Source organism: Acartia tonsa, chromosome 8 (assembly GCF_053477335.1).
Source record: "Acartia tonsa isolate MP-2025a chromosome 8, ASM5347733v1, whole genome shotgun sequence".
Lineage (NCBI taxonomy): Eukaryota > Metazoa > Arthropoda > Copepoda > Calanoida > Acartiidae > Acartia > Acartia tonsa.
Window position 1 is genome coordinate 26717820 of NC_137267.1, and position 22981 is coordinate 26740800.

At 39.6% G+C, this 22981-nt stretch overlaps 2 protein-coding genes across 3 annotated transcripts; both read left to right on the forward strand.

Moving 5' to 3' along the window:
- Positions 1-429: 429 nt before the first annotated feature.
- Positions 430-6092, forward strand: LOC145326408 (uncharacterized). Of its 2 annotated transcripts, XR_013881903.1 has the most exons (6): positions 430-540; positions 766-897; positions 1402-1512; positions 1708-4212; positions 4446-4513; positions 4804-6092. XR_013881903.1 is itself a non-coding variant. In XM_080169747.1 (4 exons), exons 1-4 carry the CDS (start codon positions 458-460, stop codon positions 1790-1792), a joined length of 411 nt encoding a protein of 136 aa, XP_080025873.1. In that variant the 5' UTR covers positions 430-457; the 3' UTR covers positions 1793-4439. The 2 variants fall into 2 exon arrangements, 1 of the variants encoding a protein (XP_080025873.1); XM_080169747.1 differs by lacking the exons at positions 4446-4513; positions 4804-6092 and having other exon boundaries at positions 1708-4439.
- Positions 4447-22347, forward strand: LOC145326547 (putative metabolite transport protein CsbC). The gene is made up of 19 exons (XM_080169917.1): positions 4447-4513; positions 4804-5047; positions 6418-6469; positions 6900-6955; positions 7408-7473; positions 7619-7661; positions 9377-9455; positions 9531-9631; positions 10072-10193; positions 10315-10350; positions 10811-10892; positions 11356-11428; positions 11710-11814; positions 12750-12848; positions 20751-20809; positions 21052-21088; positions 21236-21363; positions 21591-21682; positions 22175-22347. Exons 1-19 carry the CDS (start codon positions 4447-4449, stop codon positions 22257-22259), a joined length of 1626 nt encoding a protein of 541 aa, XP_080026043.1. The 3' UTR covers positions 22260-22347.
- The last annotated feature ends 634 nt before the right edge of the window (positions 22348-22981 follow it).

Sequence of the window (22981 nt, forward strand, 5' to 3'; positions counted from 1 at the left end):
TTAAAGTTAAGAGCTTAAACTGAAAATTTTTTGTTGTATAATCTGTCGCATTTTTTGTAATTCAGTATATAGCAGTTGTAGTTTACCCCCTAAACTAAGGAAAAAAGTATTCAGAACTAGCTTTTGTTAATTTTATATATTTGTTTAATTTTGTATAAAAATATTATATATATGACAGTTATCGTAGGGAATGTTTTAATTAATACGGTGGTAGATTTCCATGGTAAAATGCGTAATGTTTATGTGCTGTATTAAAAAAGAGAACGTTTCAAATTTGTATAAACTTTTTGTAAATGTTAAATTTGTCTATATACTTGTTTACAATATAAGATATACCAATATGTGATCTTGCTGGCCACCCTATTATATTAAAATTCCCTACGTCAGTTTTTTGGACATTTATTAATGAAAATTTAATTACCAGTGATAATTTGTTTCTTTTCAAATTTAATATAGAATGTCCGACATGACAGCCACAGCAGCAGCCGACTTAGAGAGAGACGAACAGCACGAAGAACAGAAGCCGGAAACCACAAGTGGGTGAGTAATATTTTAATATGTATAAAACGAAGTAGAATGATGTCTGTCTGTCTGTCTGTCCGTCCGTCCGTCCCTAGCTATATTTTGGTAACCATTCATCGAATCAGATTCGACAATCCATCACAACATAATTACATAAATACATATTACATATTTTTTGGTAATTACTTCTTTGGGCAAAGGTCCGATTACCTGGGATATATAATATATATTTATATATTTCAGTGATAGCGAAAAACAGAAGAACGAAATGAGTGTGTCTGAGCCTGAGCTGCCTGCTAAGCTGGATGACCTGACTGATACCCCTCCTAAATCGTCTGATACAGAAGATTTGAACCTAACTTTGGATTGCACTACGTAAGTTTATTTATTTTTGTTACCATTCTATTTCTGTTCGGAAGGTGGTAGTAGCCGGATTGAAAAGAGTAGGATAAACATTATTGTTATGGCGAATAATTATAGTTTCATTCAGGGGTGTACATTACGCACAAGATTTATTTTGTTCCCGTGGTACAAAATTTTGTATTTTTTTCCCACCTATTTTTATCTCACCAAGTAGGGACGGAAATGGAGAAATATTGAAAGAACTAAAATTTTTGGTCCTACCACACATATTTTAGTTATTTTCCCCCCACCACCTGAACAGGGGATCCCATATAGGATATACACCCCTGATATTTCAAATTAGCAGCTACGCTAAACCCTCTAATATGAAGTATATCTCTTAAAGTTTCTTTTGCCACTCCCTTCCCTTGCCGGTACCTATGAGAAGAACCCGATCTGTTCAGTGGTTATCGAGATCCTTCGGTACATAAACACGGACATCCTGTTACTTTAGTATTATTTTTTTTTATTTTTCAGGGACGACGATGGATGGGAGACAATGCAGAAAATAAAACAAGACCTTAGGGCAGCAAAGCAAAAAATTGCTTCTTTGGAAGAGGAGATCGCTTGTTTGGAAACACAAACAAAGTAAGAAATTTTTTTCACTTCTTTTTTTGGTATTTAATCCGGGCGACTGTGTTGTAAATGATTTTTCGGTACAGACAAATTCACCTTTATATATTACAAAACTAGCAAGTATGCCTCTAGGGGTAAGGTGGGAGGGGTAAATGTGGACCAAAAAAAAAGTTTACTATTTAATTATAATATGATTGCTTAATTCAGGGAGCAATCCAAGAGATGTCCGGCGGCACAAAAGGATGACCAGAAGGTCGGACAAGCCTCTGTTATGGAAGGAGAAGCAAAGTAAGATATCCTATTATATAAAGTAGTAAGCGTTTTTTGTTTGTCCCGAAGGATAACCGCTAAACCGATATTGTTCTACTTTAAAGTGAAGCTTCTTATAGGTCCTGGAAAGGTTTTAAACTATTTTTGTGCAGGGTGTCTTCACCCCCTTCCCCAAAAAATATTTTTACTCTTCTGAAACTGAAATTGAAAATGGGAAGATGTTGATTTTTCCCCTTCCAACCTTAAGTGCCCCTAGAGGTTTCTAGGGGCGTAGCCACTAGTTTCTTTTAATAATCTTTTTTCATACTTTATCCGGGCGACTGTGTTGTAAATGATTTTTCGGTACAGACAAATTCACCTTTATATATTACAAAACTATAGCAAGTATGCCTCTAGGGGTAAGGTGGGAGTGGTAAATGTGGACCATAAAAAGTTTACTATTTAATAATAATATGATTGCTTAATTCAGGGAGCAATCCGAGAAATGTCCGGCGGCACAAAATGATGATCAGAAGGTCGGACAAGCCTCTGTTATGGAAGGAGAAGCAAAGTAAGATATCCTGTTATATAAAGTAGTAAGCGTTTTTTGTCTGTCCCGAAGGATAACCGCTAAACCGATATTGTTCTCCTTTAAAGTGAAGCTTCTTATAGGTCCTGGAAAGGTTTTAAACTATTTTTGTGCAGGGTGTCTTCACCCCCTTCCCCAAAAAATATTTTTACTCTTCTGAAACTGAAATTGAAAATGGGAAGATGTTGATTTTTCCCCTTCCAACCTTAAGTGCCCCTAGAGGTTTCTAGGGGCGTAGCCACTAGTTTCTTTTAATAATCTTTTTTCATACTTTATCCGGGCGACTGTGTTGTAAATGATTTTTCGGTACAGACAAATTCACCTTTATATATTACAAAACTATAGCAAGTATGCCTCTAGGGGTAAGGTGGGAGTGGTAAATGTGGACCATAAAAAGTTTACTATTTAATAATAATATAATTGCTTAATTCAGGGAGCAATCCGAGAAATGTCCGGCGGCACAAAATGATGATCAGAAGGTCGGACAAGCCTCTGTTATGGAAGGAGAAGCAAAGTAAGATATCCTATTATATAAAGTAGTAAGCGTTTTTTGTCTGTCCCGAAGGATAACCGCTAAACCGATATTGTTCTCCTTTAAAGTGAAGCTTCTTATAGGTCCTGGAAAGGTTTTAAACTATTTTTGTGCAGGGTGTCTTCACCCCCTCCCCCAAAAAATATTTTTACTCTTCTGAAACTGAAATTGAAAATGGGAAGATGTTGATTTTTCCCCTTCCAACCTTAAGTGCCCCTAGAGGTTTCTAGGGGCGTAGCCACTAGTTTCTTTTAATAATCTTTTTTCATACTTTATCCGGGCGACTGTGTTGTAAATGATTTTTCGGTACAGACAAATTCACCTTTATATATTACAAAACTATAGCAAGTATGCCTCTAGGGGTAAGGTGGGAGTGGTAAATGTGGACCATAAAAAGTTTACTATTTAATAATAATATAATTGCTTAATTCAGGGAGCAATCCGAGAAATGTCCGGCGGCACAAAATGATGATCAGAAGGTCGGACAAGCCTCTGTTATGGAAGGAGAAGCAAAGTAAGATATCCTATTATATAAAGTAGTAAGCGTTTTTTGTCTGTCCCGAAGGATAACCGCTAAACCGATATTGTTCTCCTTTAAAGTGAAGCTTCTTATAGGTCCTGGAAAGGTTTTAAACTATTTTTGTGCAGGGTGTCTTCACCCCCTCCCCCAAAAAATATTTTTACTCTTCTGAAACTGAAATTGAAAATGGGAAGATGTTGATTTTTCCCCTTCCAACCTTAAGTGCCCCTAGAGGTTTCTAGGGGCGTAGCCACTAGTTTCTTTTAATAATCTTTTTTCATACTTTATCCGGGCGACTGTGTTGTAAATGATTTTTCGGTACAGACAAATTCACCTTTATATATTACAAAACTATAGCAAGTATGCCTCTAGGGGTAAGGTGGGAGTGGTAAATGTGGACCATAAAAAGTTTACTATTTAATAATAATATGATTGCTTAATTCAGGGAGCAATCCGAGAAATGTCCGGCGGCACAAAAGGATGACCAGAAGGTCGGACAAGCCTCTGTTATGGAAGGAGAAGCAAAGTAAGATATTTCTTTTAATATTATTTTTTCATACTTTATCCGGGCGACAGTGTTGTAAATGATTTTTCTGTAAAGACAAATTCAACGTGTTCCTTTATTTATTAAAAGCGAAAGTACGCCTCTAGCTGGGTAAGGTGGAAGGGGTAAATGTGGAACCAAAAAGTTTACTACTTAATTTAAATAGATTATTATATATATATTGTTTAATTCAGGAACAAAACAGCTGCAGCTGGCTCTCCAGAAAATTCGGATGAGAACGAGGTTAAGGAAGTCACTGTTATGGAAACACCAGCAAAGTAAGATTTTTAAAAAATTTTTTTTACTACTTTATCCTGACGACTGTGTTGTAAATGATTTTTCTGTACGCTAAACCCTCTAATATGAAGTATATCCTTAAAGTTTCTTTTGCCACTCCCTTCCCTTGCCGGTACCTATGAGAAGAACCCGATCGGTTCAGCGGTTAACAAGATCCTTCGCTACATACAAACAAAAATCGTTTTACTTTGTAGTAAAGATTGTTTAATTTCAGGATGAAAGACCAACCGGATTTTGATATAATTTATGAGAACATAAAGAATCCAGGACCAAAAAGCCCAGGTATAGTACAATATTTATACTAGCGACTGTGCCCAAAGCATATAGTGAAACATTTCTGTACTACATTGTATTATTACACTAGGTTAGGTTAGGTTAGGTTAGGTTAGGTTAGGTTAGGTTAGGTTAGGTTAGAATAGGCTAGGCTAGGCTAGGCTAGGCTAGGTTAAAACTAGAAATATTACTCTTTCTATTAATACACTAGGTTAGGTTAGGCTAGAAAAAAAAACTATTGTAAAATTGAAGTATTTTTTTGTAAAAAAAAGTAATTTTAAAAAATATTTTAATTTCAGTGTATGGGGTGTCAGATGATGAGCAGGAGATGTTTGAACCACCCCCTCCTACAATCACGCCAGCATCAAAACTGAGTAGGCGCAAAAGAAGTGCAACACCGGGGAAAATCAAGACATGCGCCCATGGACGCAGTCCCCGAAGCGAGCTGCCATTGAACACGAGACTCATCGAATGCACCTATATGTGCCCAGACTGCCGCGTCTTCTTTCACAAGAGGCAAAAACAAAGAAAAGAAGGACAAAAGTAAGCTGATGTATAATAGTCCTTCCAGTCAGATCATATATAAACTATTTGTGATAAAAAAGTGATATATATCATCTATATCTTGAGTCAAAAATATGTTTAACCACCTTTAATTTGTACGTACATTAATCTATATGACAGTTTGACAGTTTTGTTCTGACGATGAAAATATTCATATAATATTATATTTGAAACCGCTATTCCTATATAGCAAAATTTTTGAAAATTTAATAATGGAAAGTAACTTCGTGATATATTTTTCTTGTATAAAAATGTTCTAGTATAAAGTACAATTAGAATCCAGATCTCAGCAATTAAAACCTATGTATATTTGTGTTAATTTCTCAGCTTAAACCGATTAAACATGCAGTTATATTATCTGTAAAACTATGTAATATTTCGTCATTTAAACCACGTCTAGAATTATAGACTAATTAAGAAAATTTCTGTGAATATATACCTATATAGTATCGCGCTATCGTACCTATGTAAATCATTATGTAAAAAAAGTGTTTCAATCAATAAAGTTAATAATGAAAACAATTTTTTTTTTATTTTTGCGTTTTGTGTACTTAAGCGAGGTTTTTCTATAATTAAGGTCGTTTTTTACCACTTTCTCGTGATTTTTACCACCCGTTTTTACCACAATTATTGGTAAATTTTTACCATATTTACCCTATTTCTGGTAAAATTTTACCAGTTTAGGGCAAAAATATTACCAGGTGTTGAACAGTTTTACCACTTTTTTGGTAAAATTTACCGCAAATTTCTGGTAAATTTTACCAAAAAAGTGGTAAAAATTGGTCAAAATCTGGTATAAATTTGCGTCCTAAAATGGTAATATTTTACCGGAAATCTGGTAAAATTTTACCGATAATTGTGGTAAAAATCGCTGGTAAAAAGCGTCACAGAGTACCACTAAAAGTGTTTTTACCACGATTACGGTAAAATTTTACCACCTTTTAAATCGTATAGGCTGGTAAAATTTTACCGTAAAAGTGGTAAAAACTAGGTTTTTTTATGGTATTAATTCCGTCCTGGGTGAACGTTATCTTCCTTTTTTTTCTTGCTAGCGGTTTCGCTCCTAGCATCTAGGGACTCTCGAAAAATAGCATAGAACCAAAACAGGACCCATATTAAGTTCTAAACTTGTAGGGGCTCTGGATTCGAAGTATTTAAAGAGTTGAACATAGCGAAAAACCATCCCAATTCCTGCATCTAAAAAAAAACTAAACCGACCCGGGATATTGGTAAAGAGTACCTAAAATGGAGAACAAATTCAGATCAGTAGTTATCTAAATCTTATGCTACAGACAAAAAAAAACTTTCTATAATGATTATTTGAGAAATTTTATAACTTTCTGTTTTAGTGTAATTGGCCTATCTCTGTTTTATGCAAGTGTAACATTACCATATCATAAGGTGAGGTTTTTAGCTTCTTCTAGTAAGTATTTTTAATTTTGTATTATATAATAACCTCCCCTCTCCTAAAAGGTATTTAACTCCTATTTGATGAGAAGGTTTTAAGGGGGTAATGCCCACTCCTATTGGACCTCCTTGCTCAATGCCTTTGGAAATATTCGAAACAAATTCAGAGATTTATTCATAAAATCAGAATACAAATTATATTTCTTCTACAGAATTAACATCTTCAATACAGTCTGATAGACGGATGGACAAAATAAGTTATATGCAATATGCATACTTACTTCTCTTACATTTTGAAATACTGAAAGTAGCCGATAAACCCTGTGGGGCCAATACCCTTAGTGCACTAACCCTAACTAACTAACTTAGTACTTTGAGGGAAAACGCCAAAACTTTTGTAGTTAATTACCAAATAATTTTGTAGGATGAAGTTTATGGATTCATAAAATTAACAAGAGAACAAGAAGCAACATATCTCAGGTAAATACGGAAGCTTTTTATAGTGCCTATGAAAAATGACGTAATGCTAGTCTACATTTTCAATTAAAATATATACTGAACTATATATAAGAGGTATTTTACAGGTATTTACAGGTACTGAACTGCCATTGGTAATTTAGTCTGTATATTAGCATATCATTGGTCATTTGTATTGTATGACATTATTTTTATAAGCTCTATAAAGAGCTTCTAAATAATGCAACAATACAATAATTACAGATAAAAAAAATTTTAAATTATAAAATCGGAAAACCGAACTTTAAAAATATTAATAATAACGTATTTATTAATGAAGAAGCAAATCTTGTTAATAATTCAGAAAAAGTCGCTTATATGAAACTATTTGAAAATTTGGATAAATCAAACCTCGTGAATAAAAAGTTTGATTCTTTGATTAGAAAAAATTTAAATTACATTTTAAAATTATTTAGCATGCATCAGTTAACAATGTTGTTTGGTTCTTTTCTTGGCAGTCCTCTTGGAGATAAAATTGGAAGGTAAATCAATATAATTTTTGATTAAATATTCTTTTTATCTAATATTTTGCAATATATATTTTCACAAGAAATAGGTTGGTCTTTAAACAAATTTCAAGGACAATTTTTTTTTACAACTTTCTTATTTTATTTCAAAATTTTTCAGGAAGAAAGTTTTAATCATTTCAAACATCCTCACAATATTAAGCACAGGAAAGTAATAAGTTTTCTTAGAAAAAGTTGAAATAGTTTTGATTTTCGCTGAAGATTTGTTGGCTTCATTTATTTCCAAGTAGAAAATTGACTTTTTCAACTGTAATATGGGACGCAAATTTCTTTGAGTTTGAATTCTAACAGTGGCTCAAGTTTTAAATTCTTAAATAATTCCCAGTCGCACACTAGTAAAATATAGGTTTTTTAGCCAAAAAGATGAATACTCTAGAAATTCGACCAGATATCATTTATTTATACCTATATAGAGAGCCCCACGTTTTATTTAAATCATAAGTGCATGGCCTAAAGAATAAATTGAATTTGAACTTGAGTGTATTTTTTTCTTGAAAAAAAGCTGTAAAATTATGTTTTTAAACTATAAAATTCATTTCAAAAAATCCGCAAGTTAAAAAATTAAAAATCCGTGAAGCTTTTTAGTAATAAAATTAATTCTTAGTGTGATTGTTTCTTAAATGACAAACATGCCATAGTTTGCAATAGATCATTTAAAGTAATTGTGTTGCTTGTGAACGAAAAGGCAAGAATTGCCAAGTTATTGAGAAAAATGAAACGTTGTTCGTTCTTGTAAATCTTGTGCAAATTAAGGAACTAACAGGTCTTTGTAATACTTGTAAAACATATTTATAAACATATTTTTAATTATGAATTATAAATTCAAAGTGATGTGTCTATTAAAAGCAAAACTTTTCTGAAAATAGTGTCAGTCCGTTCGTCCGTCCAGATAGTTTTTTCCGTTAACTTGGTTATGTTTTGTCTTATTGATTTTAAACTTTGCATGGTGATTCCTGTAGTAGTTAAGTATTTATGATTTAGAAAACGTGGCAAATGTATAATCATTACAAGAATGTCCGTACTCAGTTTTTCAACAAATTTACTCCAATTTTGTTTTGACATTTAGAACATATATTTTGATTATTCTATAAGTGTTAATGTCGTTCGTCCTAGTGACCTATTCCAGTATGAGAATCTGAATTGCTATAATAATCTTTTCAAAATCTTTATATACTTTGAAATTTATTTTAAATTTTGAATGCCATCTTTGTTAATTAATGTATTTCTATACAAAAAAAACTAATTTTATTGTGGATTTAAAAGAACTTAATATAAAATAAATGAGTACAACTTGTTGAAATGATGTTAGATCTATGGAAAATAGAGGGTTTTATTGTAAAATATGAAAAAAATTAGGCCATGCACTAATGATTTAAATAAAGACGTGGGGCTCTTTATATAGGCTTAAATAAATGATATCTGGTCGAATTTCCAGAGTATTCATCTTTTTGGCTAAAAAACCTATATTTTACTAGTGCGCACCACTCATTAACTGTTTTTTGAGATTTTGTTAGTGTTTCTGTTTTTGTTAGCTGCTTTTCTTTTGGACAATATTATCCTTGTTAATTAACTTTTTTGTCTATTGTAGCAAAAATAAGGTATAGTCAACAAGTGAAATAAATCTAAAATAATATTTGGTGGGCAAATAAAAAGGTCGTCAATAGTAGACTAAGTGTTGCCCTCCAATGACAGCTGAATATCGCGTTTAGGCTATATGCGTGATTTTTTCGAATTAATTTCGTTGTTGGTAATATTTTTGTGAATTATTGTAGTCCTAAATCGCAACTAATCAAATCAATAATGTTAGTCTTGATACCAAAGTAAGGAACATTATCAAATGCTCTTATTACATCTAAAAACAGTGATGATGCAACAAAGTACAAGTTATATCTTTCTTCTTACTGGTAGATTAATCAGTGGATTTTCTGTTGGATTAGGTAATTTTTTTAATTTAGAAAAATTTTAAATGTAAAAAATGAAAATGCTTTTAAAATTGATTTTAATTTGTTAAGGAATTCTGATTCCAATTATATTACTGAGTGAAATATCAACAATAAAAACAAGATCAAGTTTATCCAATACATGCAACCTTGCAATCAATTTTGGAGCACTGGTAATTTTTTTCTCAAAGTAAAACAATGTTCGTTTGTTCATATATTTTTCTGTCTGAAGCAATATATTTTAGCTACGGTTGGGCCAATTAAAATATTTAACAAAAAGAATTAGTATTTAAAGAAATATTTTCTAATTTATTGTTTTTTGATTCATTACAATTATCATTTTGAAAGCTTTGTTATAGCATATTTTTCGATTTTTAGTATATTCAGAAATTGCACTAAAACCTCACAAGGGGCGGGAGGGGGGGGGGGGGCAAAACCAGTTCTAGTGAATATATTATATCTGTAGTGAACCGAAAGTAAATCCTGTGTTTTGCAACAGTTAGAAGGAACACTAAAATAAATAGACCTTGTAAGTTACTCTAATTAATGGAGATTATAGGAGAGACCTTAACTATAAAATAGCCACGTGCGTAATAAATTTTTAAAATTGCAGGGAATATATTTGTTTAACATGGTTGTACCTGCAGAACACCTGTCCTACTGTATAATAGCTCCCAGTATTGGTTTCCTGGCACTATGCTATTTCCTTCCTGAATCTCCACATTGGCAAATAAGGTTGGTACAAATATTTTTGTCTGCATCATGTACGAACATAAAGACCCCAATTATAAAGAAGAAGAATACATGATTAAGATTAAGTTTTAATTTTTATCTTATATCAATTTTTTAATTTCAGCACTGGAAGGACAGAGGCAGCCAAAGAAAATTACAGGTAAAGTTTGATGAATTTCAAAAATTTACATTCACAAATAAATAGTATTAAACATTTGGGTGATAAAATAAATTTGATATCATGAGCCATCCTGGAATCCCCTTCCTAAGTCTTTATATTCACTATTTTATTAACTCAATCAGGTGACCTCTCGTTATGAAATATAAAAATATATTTTGAAAGATATTCAACATACTCATGTGATAATCTTTTCCAGTAGTTTCGTAACAGATTAATATCCAGTGAATTAGAACCTGTTCTCAGCCATACTGAAAAATGATGCATAGCATCATACTATATCCAGTTTTCTACAAATATAAAAATGTACAATCATAAGATTAAAACCATTTTTTAGACCGTGTCTTAGACATTTTGGGGGGCTAAAAAACTGGTATTAGTCTACATTTTTAAATTCGCGGAAAGCTGTTTATGATACGATATGATAAATTGCTATTACTAGTTACCTAAGAGGACCTGATTATGAAGGGTTGGAGGCAGAAGTAGATGAAGTTATACAAGTTAAAGAAAGAACTGTTTCAGGGGTAAGATATTTTTATTTTCAAGGTTCTACATGAATTTTTTGTCCATTTTTTTAACACGATTACCTTCTTTGACCATCAACCGTTTACTCTATTATTCACTTTGTCCGCTTAACTTTCCTTTATACTAATGAAGCAGTAGGATTTGTATGGTTGATATAATATTTAATTGGCTGCTATACGTATATGACAAATTGTAGATTTTTGTTACAAATATTCCTTTGAATGAAGAGTATGTATATTTTAACTTACTTTGTCTATCCATCTTACCACAATCTGGACAAATTGGTATATTTATTGGGGAAATGTAATTTATTGGCTGCTATATGTGATAAGCTTCATTTTTTTATCACTTAATACATTGATATTTATATAGATAAAAGGTTTTACTAAGCTTCTATTATCATATGTAGACATTTGATTTTTTTAATAATATAATTTACAGTTGTAATTATTTTCTTTAAAGAATAAATCAAGATGGACGTCTAGAGGATTTTTACATCCTATGGGCATCCTTGCCTTCCTTTTCTCAGTAATAGGTTAGTATCTGAATATGTATAGATTGTTCTATAAAGCATAGTTTCCCCAACGCCGTCTGTCTGTAATCTTCTATGCATATTGTTTGTTTGTGATTTATCATAAATTTTTAAAAAATTGGGGATCACAGCCCCATTATAGTATTAACCTTACCGATACCAATGAGAAGCTACCCTGTAAAGTAGGAACAAACAGGCAGACAACCTGTTACTTTTTGTAAAAATAATAATTAAAAATAAGGCAAAATTTATATTATTTCAAATGATTAATATGTATAACTAAGGATTATGTGGTCTTGATGCCCCTATAACATTCTATGGACCCAAAATGTTTGCTGAATTTGGATTTCATATCCCATACCAGTATGTTGTTCTCATGATACCCGTAGGTAGGTAACAGAAACTTATCATTAGTAGCACAGCTATTTTACAATTAGGATTGTATGTTAGTCTGTTGTTTTGTTCAGTATTACACTTAAGGATGATATAAAAGTGTGCGCAAATAATCTAATAATAAGGTGATATTTCATGTTCCTAAGGCCGGTTAACGTATTGTCATTTTTAAATTGATGCATGTTTCAGAAGCTCTTTCTAGTGCCTATAAAATAAGGGGATAAATAAAAAAAAATATTTAGCCGAAATATTCCGAATGACAGCATATTTAAATAGTCCATTATTCTAATATGACGTAATGAGGAATACTTTGTCCAAAAGTTTTTAAATTTATCCCATTTCTTATGGTCACTACAAAGAGGTTATAAGTTTCATGGTATTTTCTGTTTATACTGAATTACATTTTATTTCTTTTTTGATAATCATACTCAAGGGTAAAATTTAAGCTGCTTATTGTGCCTTTTAAAAATTAAGACATACATTAAAAAAGACCCATGATAGGCCAATACACTTACTAAACTACCAATGACAGGCTTGTATACATTCTAATTGACCAATGGTAGGCCAATATGGCGCAATTTTTTTAAGGCACCATAAAAAGCTTTACTAGATATATGGGGTATAGTCCCTTTCGTAACATCGCACTTTATGGGGCGATTCTTCATACTTTTCACAGTAGCTTTTCTCCTATTTCTAGCCGCTTCGGGGGGCTCTAACCCTGTGGGGCCAATCACCTAACCCTGTGGGGCAATCACCTAACCCAATATAACCTAACCTAACCTAAAATAACGTATAAAAAGCCATTTTACAAAATACGACGAATCGCTCCTTATGGGGCGATGTTACGAAAGGGCCTATTCCCGATATATGTAATCGAAGAATTGTTAAAAAAAACATTATCCTTACATTTAAAAACATTTTTTTTTCTCAGGTAGTTTTATTGGATACATAGTAGCAATTCCATTGCTTGCTATCATGAAGAAGAAACACCAGTACAACATGTGTGCTCTTTTTATGGCATTTTCTACAGGTAAATTAAATAAATATTTTAATACCTATTGAAAAGTAGCAAAGCTTTTAGAAAGATAGGGTAAATAATCAGGGAGGAAGAAGACATTGGACTGTTTATTACACTAGTCCCCAAAGTCTTAAAATACCGCTTTCTTATTTGTTGGCTTAACATCCTTGGAGACTTTTTTGAATTTTGCTTGGATGGTTTTTTTAGTTGAGTTTTCAACCGTTTCAACCACTAGTTTATCAGCCATTGTCTTATCCCTTTAGATCCTTGGTAAATATTATAACATTTAATAAATTACTTAACAGAGTAAGGACAAGTAGACATTATGAATAGATATAATCTAGGTACATACACTATAAATCAGCTAATAGGAAAACAGTGGAGGAACAATCTATATCATTGGCTAGAAAATGTACAGATATTGTTACTGGAAGATTATTTTTCATTTCCTTCGCATAATGAGTCACAAATAAATTCTTGCATTTCTTAGGATAGCGCTTGAATTGGGTAAATTATAAATAAACATTAAATTCTATAATAAGTCAGGTATGAAAAGTTGAATTTCTTTGAATAAAATTAGCTTTCAGGAAATTAGTTCGAATAAAAATGTTTGTATTGTTAGAATGAATTGTATTGTGGTAATACGACAGCCAGACGGACGGGCAGTTTACAGAATTGCTACAATGTGACTTATCATAACAAACCCTCTGCACTAATCTTATTATATCACCATTTATCTCATGACCGATGTTGACCCCGCTATCCAGCGGTCAAACTGGCCTGCCTATATGTGGGGAGGGGCTCAAACACGCAGCTATCACGCGCCCCTCACGCGATTATACAACCGGGAGGCGCTGCCTCCCCTTTTACCACAGCTGCCCCCACAGCCTGTCTACCGCCGGGAGCTAAGCCCTTGCGTCCCACACCCCCTTCAAACCTAACCATTGTTATAATCTGTTGTATATATATAGTAAGCATTCATTGTAAATATTATTCAGTTAAATATATAATTTCTGTATGACTAAATCCTGCTAGTTTGTTTTGGTAGAATAATTCAAGGCTAAGGCTCGTTGGACTCGAACTCGCAACCCTGTGAGCTGAAACGTTCGTCTTACCACATCTTGGTGTCAGCGTGTTTCAATCGAGCCTTACAGAAATTAGCCTATTCTACCTCTGATTGGACCCTTTGGCAAGTAAGGGGACAATCAGCCGCCAACTGAGAAGCCAACTGACCCGTGAGACGGCCTTTTTAGGTCGAATTTCCATCATTTTGAACGCAATATGTGGGCCTTTGGCCTACGGCAAGCAGATTTAGCCTGCTAAAAGCGCCAGTTAAGACGCTTTTTCCGTACCGTGTAGGAGTAGCGCTAGGTGCGCAGCCACGGTAATCGGATAATTTAGCTCAAACGGCTACAGAACTGAGTCTAAATTGGCAAGTGTAGCTGGGACAAGCCCCAGGACACCCAGGCCAAACCTACGAGACAGACAGCTGGGTGCTGGTCTCCTTGAGAAGGCAATGTGTGGCTGCGAAGCTTCAGCACACAAGTAAGGCCTACCACTGCGACGGATAGCAGAATTTGAGCCACAGGCACGGCAGGACGGGACATTCCCTGCCGCTGCCTTCCAGGATTCGAACCCGAGTCGCTGTAGGACGGGCCATTCCCTGCCGCCATCTTTCGGGATTCGAACCAGCGGCGCTGTAGGACGGGACATTCCCTGCCGCCGTCACCCCTCTGAACCTTGCAGGACGGACATTCCCTGCTGCCAGTGCTTCCAGAATCACACCTAGAGCTCCTAGTGATAACAACACATAAGTGTGTATAAATGTCAACCAAGTGATAAAAAGAAATATAAAATTGTTGACCCAGTGATAATTGATAAGCTCTAGTGATTCGAAGCTACAGGCTAAGCCACCATGGTAAGCGATACCATCATAGCTGCGGTTTGGCCACCACCGAACGGGAGGCCCCCTTGTCTCAAGGGCAGGACCTCCACTTCCCCTGCCATATCAGGGTGAGGTTTCCCACTCCTGACCCTGCCCAGCATGTACAGGTTGATGCCATGGTCGATTCTGGCAACCGTGTACCAGGGTCTGCTGTAATTTCTGAACACCTCATGCACGCAATGGGCGTGCAACGCATGTTGATTCCAGACAACACCCAAATCCTGACTGCTAACGAGGAAGGCCAGCCCCTCCAGGTAATAGGAAAATTGAAAGAATTATACATGGCAGTCTCACACACCCTTATACTCCATCTGTACCACGTGACTGTGGTACGGAATCTCTCACACCCTCTGAACCTAGGAGGGTATTTTCTCAAGGAGTTCGGAACTAGGCTCTGTTTCGACATGCAACCCCCCTGCTTGTGGGTGCGTGGGGAGTTCATCCCACTCCGTGGCGTCCCCATCGACCGGGAGACAGCCGAGAGAGAGCTGAGTTACGAGGGGCCTCTGCCAGGCCCACTGCCAGAGCAGCCGCGTGTGGTCGAGAAAGGCACGCACTGGGTGGACACTGCACTCAACGCCCATAGGGGGACCAACCTGCTAGCCATGGGGTTGCCCCCAGTGCCCAAGGTGCCGCTGGAGAACCTGCCAACAACGTTCCCTGAGATTGCCAGCCCTCCAGAACCAATCTTCTCCGCCGACACCTTCATCAACGGCCAGCCGTGTCCACCTGGCCCCCTCTACCTGGGACCCCCAGCCATTCAGCCAGCCAAGTCCGAGTCCAGACCCGTCAAGTCGCGGTCTGATGCACCCGGAGCCACACTCAACTCCCAGGAATCAGCCTCTCCCGGCGCCGTGCCCGTCAAGTCGTGGCCGGCCGCCTCCGGAGCCACGCATGGCTCCGCTGCCTCAGCCTCCCCTAGCGCCGAGCCCGTCAAGTCGCGGCCGGACGCCCACGGAGCCCAGGCTGGTCCCAGCGCCCCGGCCTCTCCCAGCACCGAGCCCGTCAAATCGTGGCCGGACGCCCTCGGAGCCACACCTGGCTCTGACACGTCAGCCTCTCCCGAGGCCGAGCCCGTCAAGTCGCGGCCGGTGGGTCCCGGAGCCGAAGCTGACCCCGCACCAGCCACGTGTAGGCTAAGCGCTGTCACTCCAACTGACGGCCAGCCCCCCCAACTCCGCACGGCCAAGCGGGTGGTCTTGCCTGGCCGCGGTATCATGGCTGTCCCTGTTGAATTAGTAGGACACCGTACCAAGGATGCCATCCAACTAGCTGCCCCAGAACAGAGGTTTGGGGAGGATCTTGTCATCCCAGAAGGCCTGTATGCCCACAGGCCTGGCTCCGCCAGCGTGTTTCGAGTGCTGGTGGTAAATGAAGGGGAGACGCCCCTCCTGCTGGACGCTGGCCTCCCAGTGGCTGGGGAGCTAGTCAAGCCTGACATTTTAGAGGTTTCTGATAAGCCTCCCCCTCGTCTCCACTCGTTCCAAGAGCCTGTTGAGCCCCCAGATATGCAGGAGCTGTGGGAGGCCCTCGAGATGGAGGACAACGAGTTCCTGCGCAAGGACCCCCTGCTCAAAAAGGAGGTTTGGACCCTGTTATCAGAATACAGGGACGTCTTCTCCAACTCTACCCCCGGCTGCACGGACGTAGTAGAGCTGCAGCTGCGCCTCAAACCAGGGACCCAGCCGATCCGCCAGAGATTTAGGGATCTGAACCCGCGGCAGGAGGCTGAGCTGGAGAAACAACTGGACACCTGGCTACAAGAGGGAGTCATAGAGCCTTCAGACTCCGCCTGGAGCAGCCCCCTGGTGCCCATCAAGAAGAAGGACGGGAGCACCCGCTGGGCCGTCGACTACAGAGCCCTCAACAAGTGCCTGGAACTGGATAGCTACCCTTTGCCCAGGATCCAGCAGTTGGTAGAACGAGCTGGAGGACACCGCGTCTACAGTGCCCTAGACGCGGTGGCCGCGTACTACACCATCCGTGTGTCTGAGGACAGCCGGCCCTGCACCGCCTTCACCACCCCCAGGGGCTTGTATCAATGGAAAAGGATGCCCTTTGGCCTTGCTACGGCACCGTCGGTCTACTCCAGATTTATTGCAGGGGTCCTAAATCCACTAGGTACAGCCAACCTCCAGTCATATCTTGACGACGTCCTGACCTTCCACCAGGATACCTGGGCCCACCTGGCTAGGCTCCGGGAGGTCTTGGAAGCCCATCGCAGGGGAGGAATCCGCCTCAAGCCAGCTAAGACCAAGCTGTTTCGAGCCAAGGTGGATTATCTGGGCCACACCCTCAGCCGTGAGGGGATAGCCATGCAAGAGGATTATATTGACCGTATCCTGGACTGGCCGGCCCCCAGTACCCCCAAGGATTTGCTGGCGCTCCTGGGGTTCTTTGGATACTACCGCCTGTTCATCCCAGAGTATGCCGACCTCACCTACGAGATGAATCGGCAGAAGACGGCCAAGACCCTAGCCTGGACGCCTGAGATGGAAGCCCAGCTGCTACAGCTCAAGGACAAGTTCCGCCAAGCCCCTATCCGAGCGCCGCCCAGGTTTGACTTGCCGGCGGTATTCCAGCTCACCACAGACTTCAGCAGCCGCGCCATCTCTGCCATTCTGAGTCAATGCCAGGACGGCAAGGAGAGGCTGATTGCCGCCGTGGGGCGCAAGACAACCGACCCCGAGACTCGCTACCCGTCCTGGAAGGGAGAGATGGCCGCCATTATGTATGGAATCCGGAAATTTCACGGCATCTTGTCCTACCGCAGCTTCCAGATCAACACTGATTCCTCAGCCTTGCTGCAGATGAAGTCGCTGAACACATCCACAGGGATGGTGGCCCGCTGGCAGGAGGAGCTAGCGGCCCTAGATTTCACTGTCTGCCACCGTCCTGGCACCCAGAACACCAACGCCGACGCCCTCAGCCGCCGGGAGGACGCCAACATGCCGACAGCTACCGCTGAAGAATTAGCAGAGCAGGCTGAGTACATCCACAACCTTTGCCAGCTAGGGGAGTCCGCAGCTAGCCGGCCCCCTGCCGCACGACTGGACCCGGCTAGAGTATTAGAAGCCCAGACACAGGACCCTCTCCTGCTCCGTGTCCGCCAGTGGGTGGCTGATGGCAGAGCCCCAACTAAGGCTGAGCTGCGCAGCAAGGAACGAGACGAGCAGCAGTACGCCAGCCGCTTCACAGCCCTGGGACTTGACGAGCATGGCTGCCTCACCACCACTGACCAGACCCTGACAGGGGAAAGAACAAGATACCTGCTGCCTTCGGCCCTCCAGCAGGACGCGTTCTTTTTAGCCCACGGGACCCCCATGGCCGGGCACTTTGGAATGGACGCTACTATCGCCCGCGTCGCCATGCATTTCTGGTGTCCCAACCTGTCCCGTGACGTCCGCCTGATGGTTCAGACTTGTCCTGAGTGTGTCCAGAAGGTTACCAAGGAAAGGTTGAAGCTAGGAATACATGTGCCCTCCCGCCAGGGGTATCCACAGCAAGTCCTGTTTATTGACCTGGTGGGGCCGCTGCCAGAGACCCCAGCTGGAAACCGCTATATCCTCACCTGTCAAGACGGGTTCAGCCGGTTTGTCAGCCTCTACGCCATCCCCAACAAGCGCACCCTCACGGTGGCTGAAGCCCTGCTGCACCGCCACCTGGCCACGTTCGGATGCCCCCTGAAGATCCACTCCGACAACGGGATGGAGTTCACCGGCCAGGTATTCAAGGAGCTGGCCTCCAAGCTTGAGATTGGCCTGACACATCCACCGCCCTACAACCCGCAGTCCAACCGAGTGGAAAGGTTCCATCGGACGCTCAACACAGGCATGCGTCTGTTCCTAGACAGAGACGACAACAACTGGGAGCCACACTTGCCTGCCATTGCCTTCGCCTACAACACCAAGGCCTGCAGATCCACCGGCGTGACCCCGTTCCTGGCCTACTTTGGGAGAGAGGCCAAACTTCCGGTGGACATGGTGCTCCGGCTGCCAGACACAGAATATGCCTCGGTTCCAGCCAACGTCCAAGCTCTCCTGCAACGCTACCATGCAGTGTATGACGCCATCCAGCAGCGAGAGGAGGGAACCATCCGGAGGAGCGCGGCAGCCTACGAAGGCACGGCCAAGTATGAGGTTGGAGACTTGGTCTGGTACCTGGCCCCCCGCCTGGTGCCAGGGAAGGCAGCCAAGATTACCAAGAGATGGACTGGCCCCTGGAAGGTAGTGCGGCAAGCTACAGACGTCCATTATGTCATCAAACCTGCCTCTCCAACCGCCAGGATCTCGGAAGTCACCGCGCATGTAGGCCGACTGCGCAAATACACTGGAGATGTGACTGCCCATCAGATTCCAACAGACATTCAAGGCGACCTGGACGGCGACGAGGATGCCACCGAGCTGCCGGTCGGAGCTGCGGCGCCGCCAGCTAGTGACCCAGGACAGTTCCCAGTGTACCAGCCAGCCGCAGCCGCCCCACAGCCTAGCGGCCAGGATCGTGACCCGATAGAAGAGAACCTGCAGCATCAACCCAACGAACCACCGCCGCCGCCGCCAGCTCCAGAGCCACCCAGAGATGCCATCTGGAACCCTGATACTGACATGGAGAACCTGCCGGCCAGCAGCGAGCCTGCAGGAGGAGAGGCGGCCACTGCGATGGAAGAGGCGGCCCCAGAGGACGAAGCTGAAGCAATGTGCCCCCTGCTGATGACAGCCATCCCCATCAGAGTAGGAGCTAGGAGGCCCAGCAACCTAGACCAAGCAGGCGCCCCCATGGAATTTTATGCGCCTTCCTCCATCGTTATTCCCCCCTTGGGAGCCTCCAGAGTTAGCCTAGGCCTCCGTGTCCAGTTACCCGCCGAGACAGAGTTAGTTCTGCAGACGAGGCAAAACTTCCAACGACGGGGCTTGGCCGTCGCTAACCCACGGCTGGAAGCCAACCGGGAGTTGACAATGCTGATATCCAACCACAGCCAGACAGAGCAGCGAGTGTCTCGCGGAGCCTGTATAGCCAGAGCTGTCCTCCACCGAGCTGTGCCCCAGGAAGAGCCCGTCCTGCGCAGACATAGGTTGTCGTATCCCCAGGTTCAAGGCCTGGTGGCTCGAGAGCCCCGCAACCCTTGAAGGGGAGGTTGTGGTAATACGACAGCCAGACGGACGGGCAGTTTACAGAATTGCTACGCTGTGACTTATCATAACAAACCCTCTGCACTAATCTTATTATATCACCATTTATCTCATGACCGATGTTGACCCCGCTATCCAGCGGTCAAACTGGCCTGCCTAAATGTGGGGAGGGGCTCAAACACGCAGCTATCACGCGCCCCTCACGCGATTATACAACCGGGAGGCGCTGCCTCCCCTTTTACCACAGCTGCCCCCACAGCCTGTCTACCGCCGGGAGCTAAGCCCTTGCGTCCCACACCCCCTTCAAACCTAACCATTGTTATAATCTGTTGTATATATATAGTAAGCATTCATTGTAAATATTATTCAGTTAAATATATAATTTCTGTATGACTAAATCCTGCTAGTTTGTTTTGGTAGAATAATTCAAGGCTAAGGCTCGTTGGACTCGAACTCGCAACCCTGTGAGCTGAAACGTTCGGCTTACCACAGTATATAGCAAAAAAATATACAAAGATGTTTGTCCGTTAGAATTACCTTGTTAAGTTTGAACGTTTATGGGTACAGTTTTACCATCAAAATGTATTAAACCTTTTCATTCACCGGAAGAGGATCCGCTAATTGTACCAGACTTACCAATTAAAACAGAAGGAAAAAAAACAGACGAATGATATCACACATAGAGTAGCAATGCTCTACTTTTGTCATTTCTAAAATCAAAACGTTCAATATCCCTTATTTATTTTGCATTGAAAATACACCTTAGTGGTGAATTGACTATTTTTTTCCCAATGCCAATATAATTTCTGCAAGAATGATCATTTTTTGGTTTTGTTTTAGCTTGTCTTGGAATAGCATATTACATTGAACCAAATGAGGACTTGAAATATGTAGCTCAGGTAATTAATAATTTTATTGAAAACAAACAAGATATAATAAAAGAAAATACAGATAATTAGAAAAGGAAAAGTACAATATAGTTACTTAGGTATGTTTATTTAAAAACACAAACAAAGAATGAAAAAAGTTGCTCTTTTAAAAACACAAACAAAGAATCAAACAAGTTGTTCATTTAAAAACACAAACAAAGAATGAAAAAAGTTGTTCATTTAATGAAAATCTAAACATTTGGTTTTTTTAGATTCTATTATCTTTTGGTGCCCTGGGAGTTACATTTGGTAAGCTCTCTTTAAATCTATAATCAAGAAGAAAGGAGGATAAAATATCTAGGGTTTATATGTATTAGGAGTCAGGACTAGGGGCTTTATTTTACTGTTTACCTAGATAATTACTAGCAATAGATAATATGATATATACATATCTAGGGTATGGAGTAGGACTAGGGTCTGTAGTGTACTGTTTACCTGGGGAGTTATTGGCTCCAGAAGACAAGGCTCTGGGAACTGCTTGTGCTGAATTCTTCAGGCTTATTTGGACTGCTGGAATTTTGAAGGTAAAGTTTTTTTTTGTAAAGTTCAAAAATCTTACCTCCTTCTCTATAACAAACACTAATGAGCTCTCCATTTATTAGGGTAAAATTTGGGTTGAGAAAAAGAAAAAAAAATTGAAAGAGGGTCATAAAGAAAAGACAGACAGAATAGATCACTTGCTGAGATTCTTTGCTTTTATAAATTTGTTAAGCCTATGTGTGTAACATTAATTTGATAATGATCTTTTTAGGTTTATCCACTCTGTCTGTCATTAGTGGGTTATCCTGTTATGTTTGGCTTCCATACCTCCATTCTTCTAGTTTCTGTATGGTTTGTTTGGAGGTAAATATCAATATTTTTTAAAATTTATCTCATATTTTCTTTCTAATAATCTTTGTATATGTCCAAATATCAATCTATAAATTTATCTATATATCCATCTGTCTATTTATTTATTATGTCTGTTCAAGTGTCTATTTAATTATCACCCTTATTTTCAACATTGCCTAAAATGAAAAATGAGCTATCTGAATATTCTTTATAATAAGGCTGTAGCCGTAGCAACTTGATCAAAGTGAAGCCCCCTATTTGTATTTAAAGTTATCACAAAGTTTAAATATCTCAAAGTTCAGGCGCGTCTCTTTATTTGACTATGTAGTCCAGGGAATACAGCTACCCTGTTCCTCCATAAAGTCCTGTCCTTGGCATGTGCTTCAGCTTCTCCACATGTCCATTCTAGTTAATTAGGTCCTTTTCAGTGCTATGTCTCCAGGTCGTTTTTGTTCGTCCTTGTCTTATTTTAGTACTTTAAAATATATCCTATTTTTATTTCAGCTACCTACCAGAAACAAAGGACAAAAGTCTGTCAGAGTTACAAGCAATATTTTACATGAAGAAAAAAGAAGCCACCTCTGTTTAATTCATGATGTACCTACATTTTTTCCATCCTTTAACCCCGGTTAAGCAAAAGTACTGTTATTATTTCAACATAAAACTTTCAACTAAAATATTTCAAATTTCATTTCATTGATAAGATATTTACATGGCAAACACAATGCCTTCAAAAGTGCTTTGACTTTAGTGTCAGAACCTAAATTGGGACATAGTGCATTTCATTACCCTAGGTTAGGTAACTTCATTTCACTTTTCAATAAAATCTAAAATGCAGCGGTTTTAGAGAAAATTAAATTTGAAAATTTCAAGTTCAATTTTCACCCACTAGGAGTTACCGCATAATCATGACAAGAAAAGCAAAGATTAATTATTTAAAATTTTGAACAACTTTGCTTTTATAAAGTCAGTCATAAAACCTCTCTATATATGATTTATTTAAGGCTGAATTTCCGTGACCTTAGCAAAGCAATTGATAAAAATGGCCATTAATTAACTCACATCAGGAGTTGTTTTATGAAGAACTTTATAAAAACTTTATTTTTAAATCTAATTTTCTCAAAAACGGCTACATTTTAGATTTTATTGAAAAGTGAAATGAAGTTACCTAACCTAGGGTAATGAAATGCACTATGTCCCAATTTAGGTTCTGACACTAAAGTCCAAGCACCTTCGAAGGCACTGTGCAAAGACATATGGTTAAGTAGTATTACTTAATATTTAACAACAACAACAACAAAAACACAATAG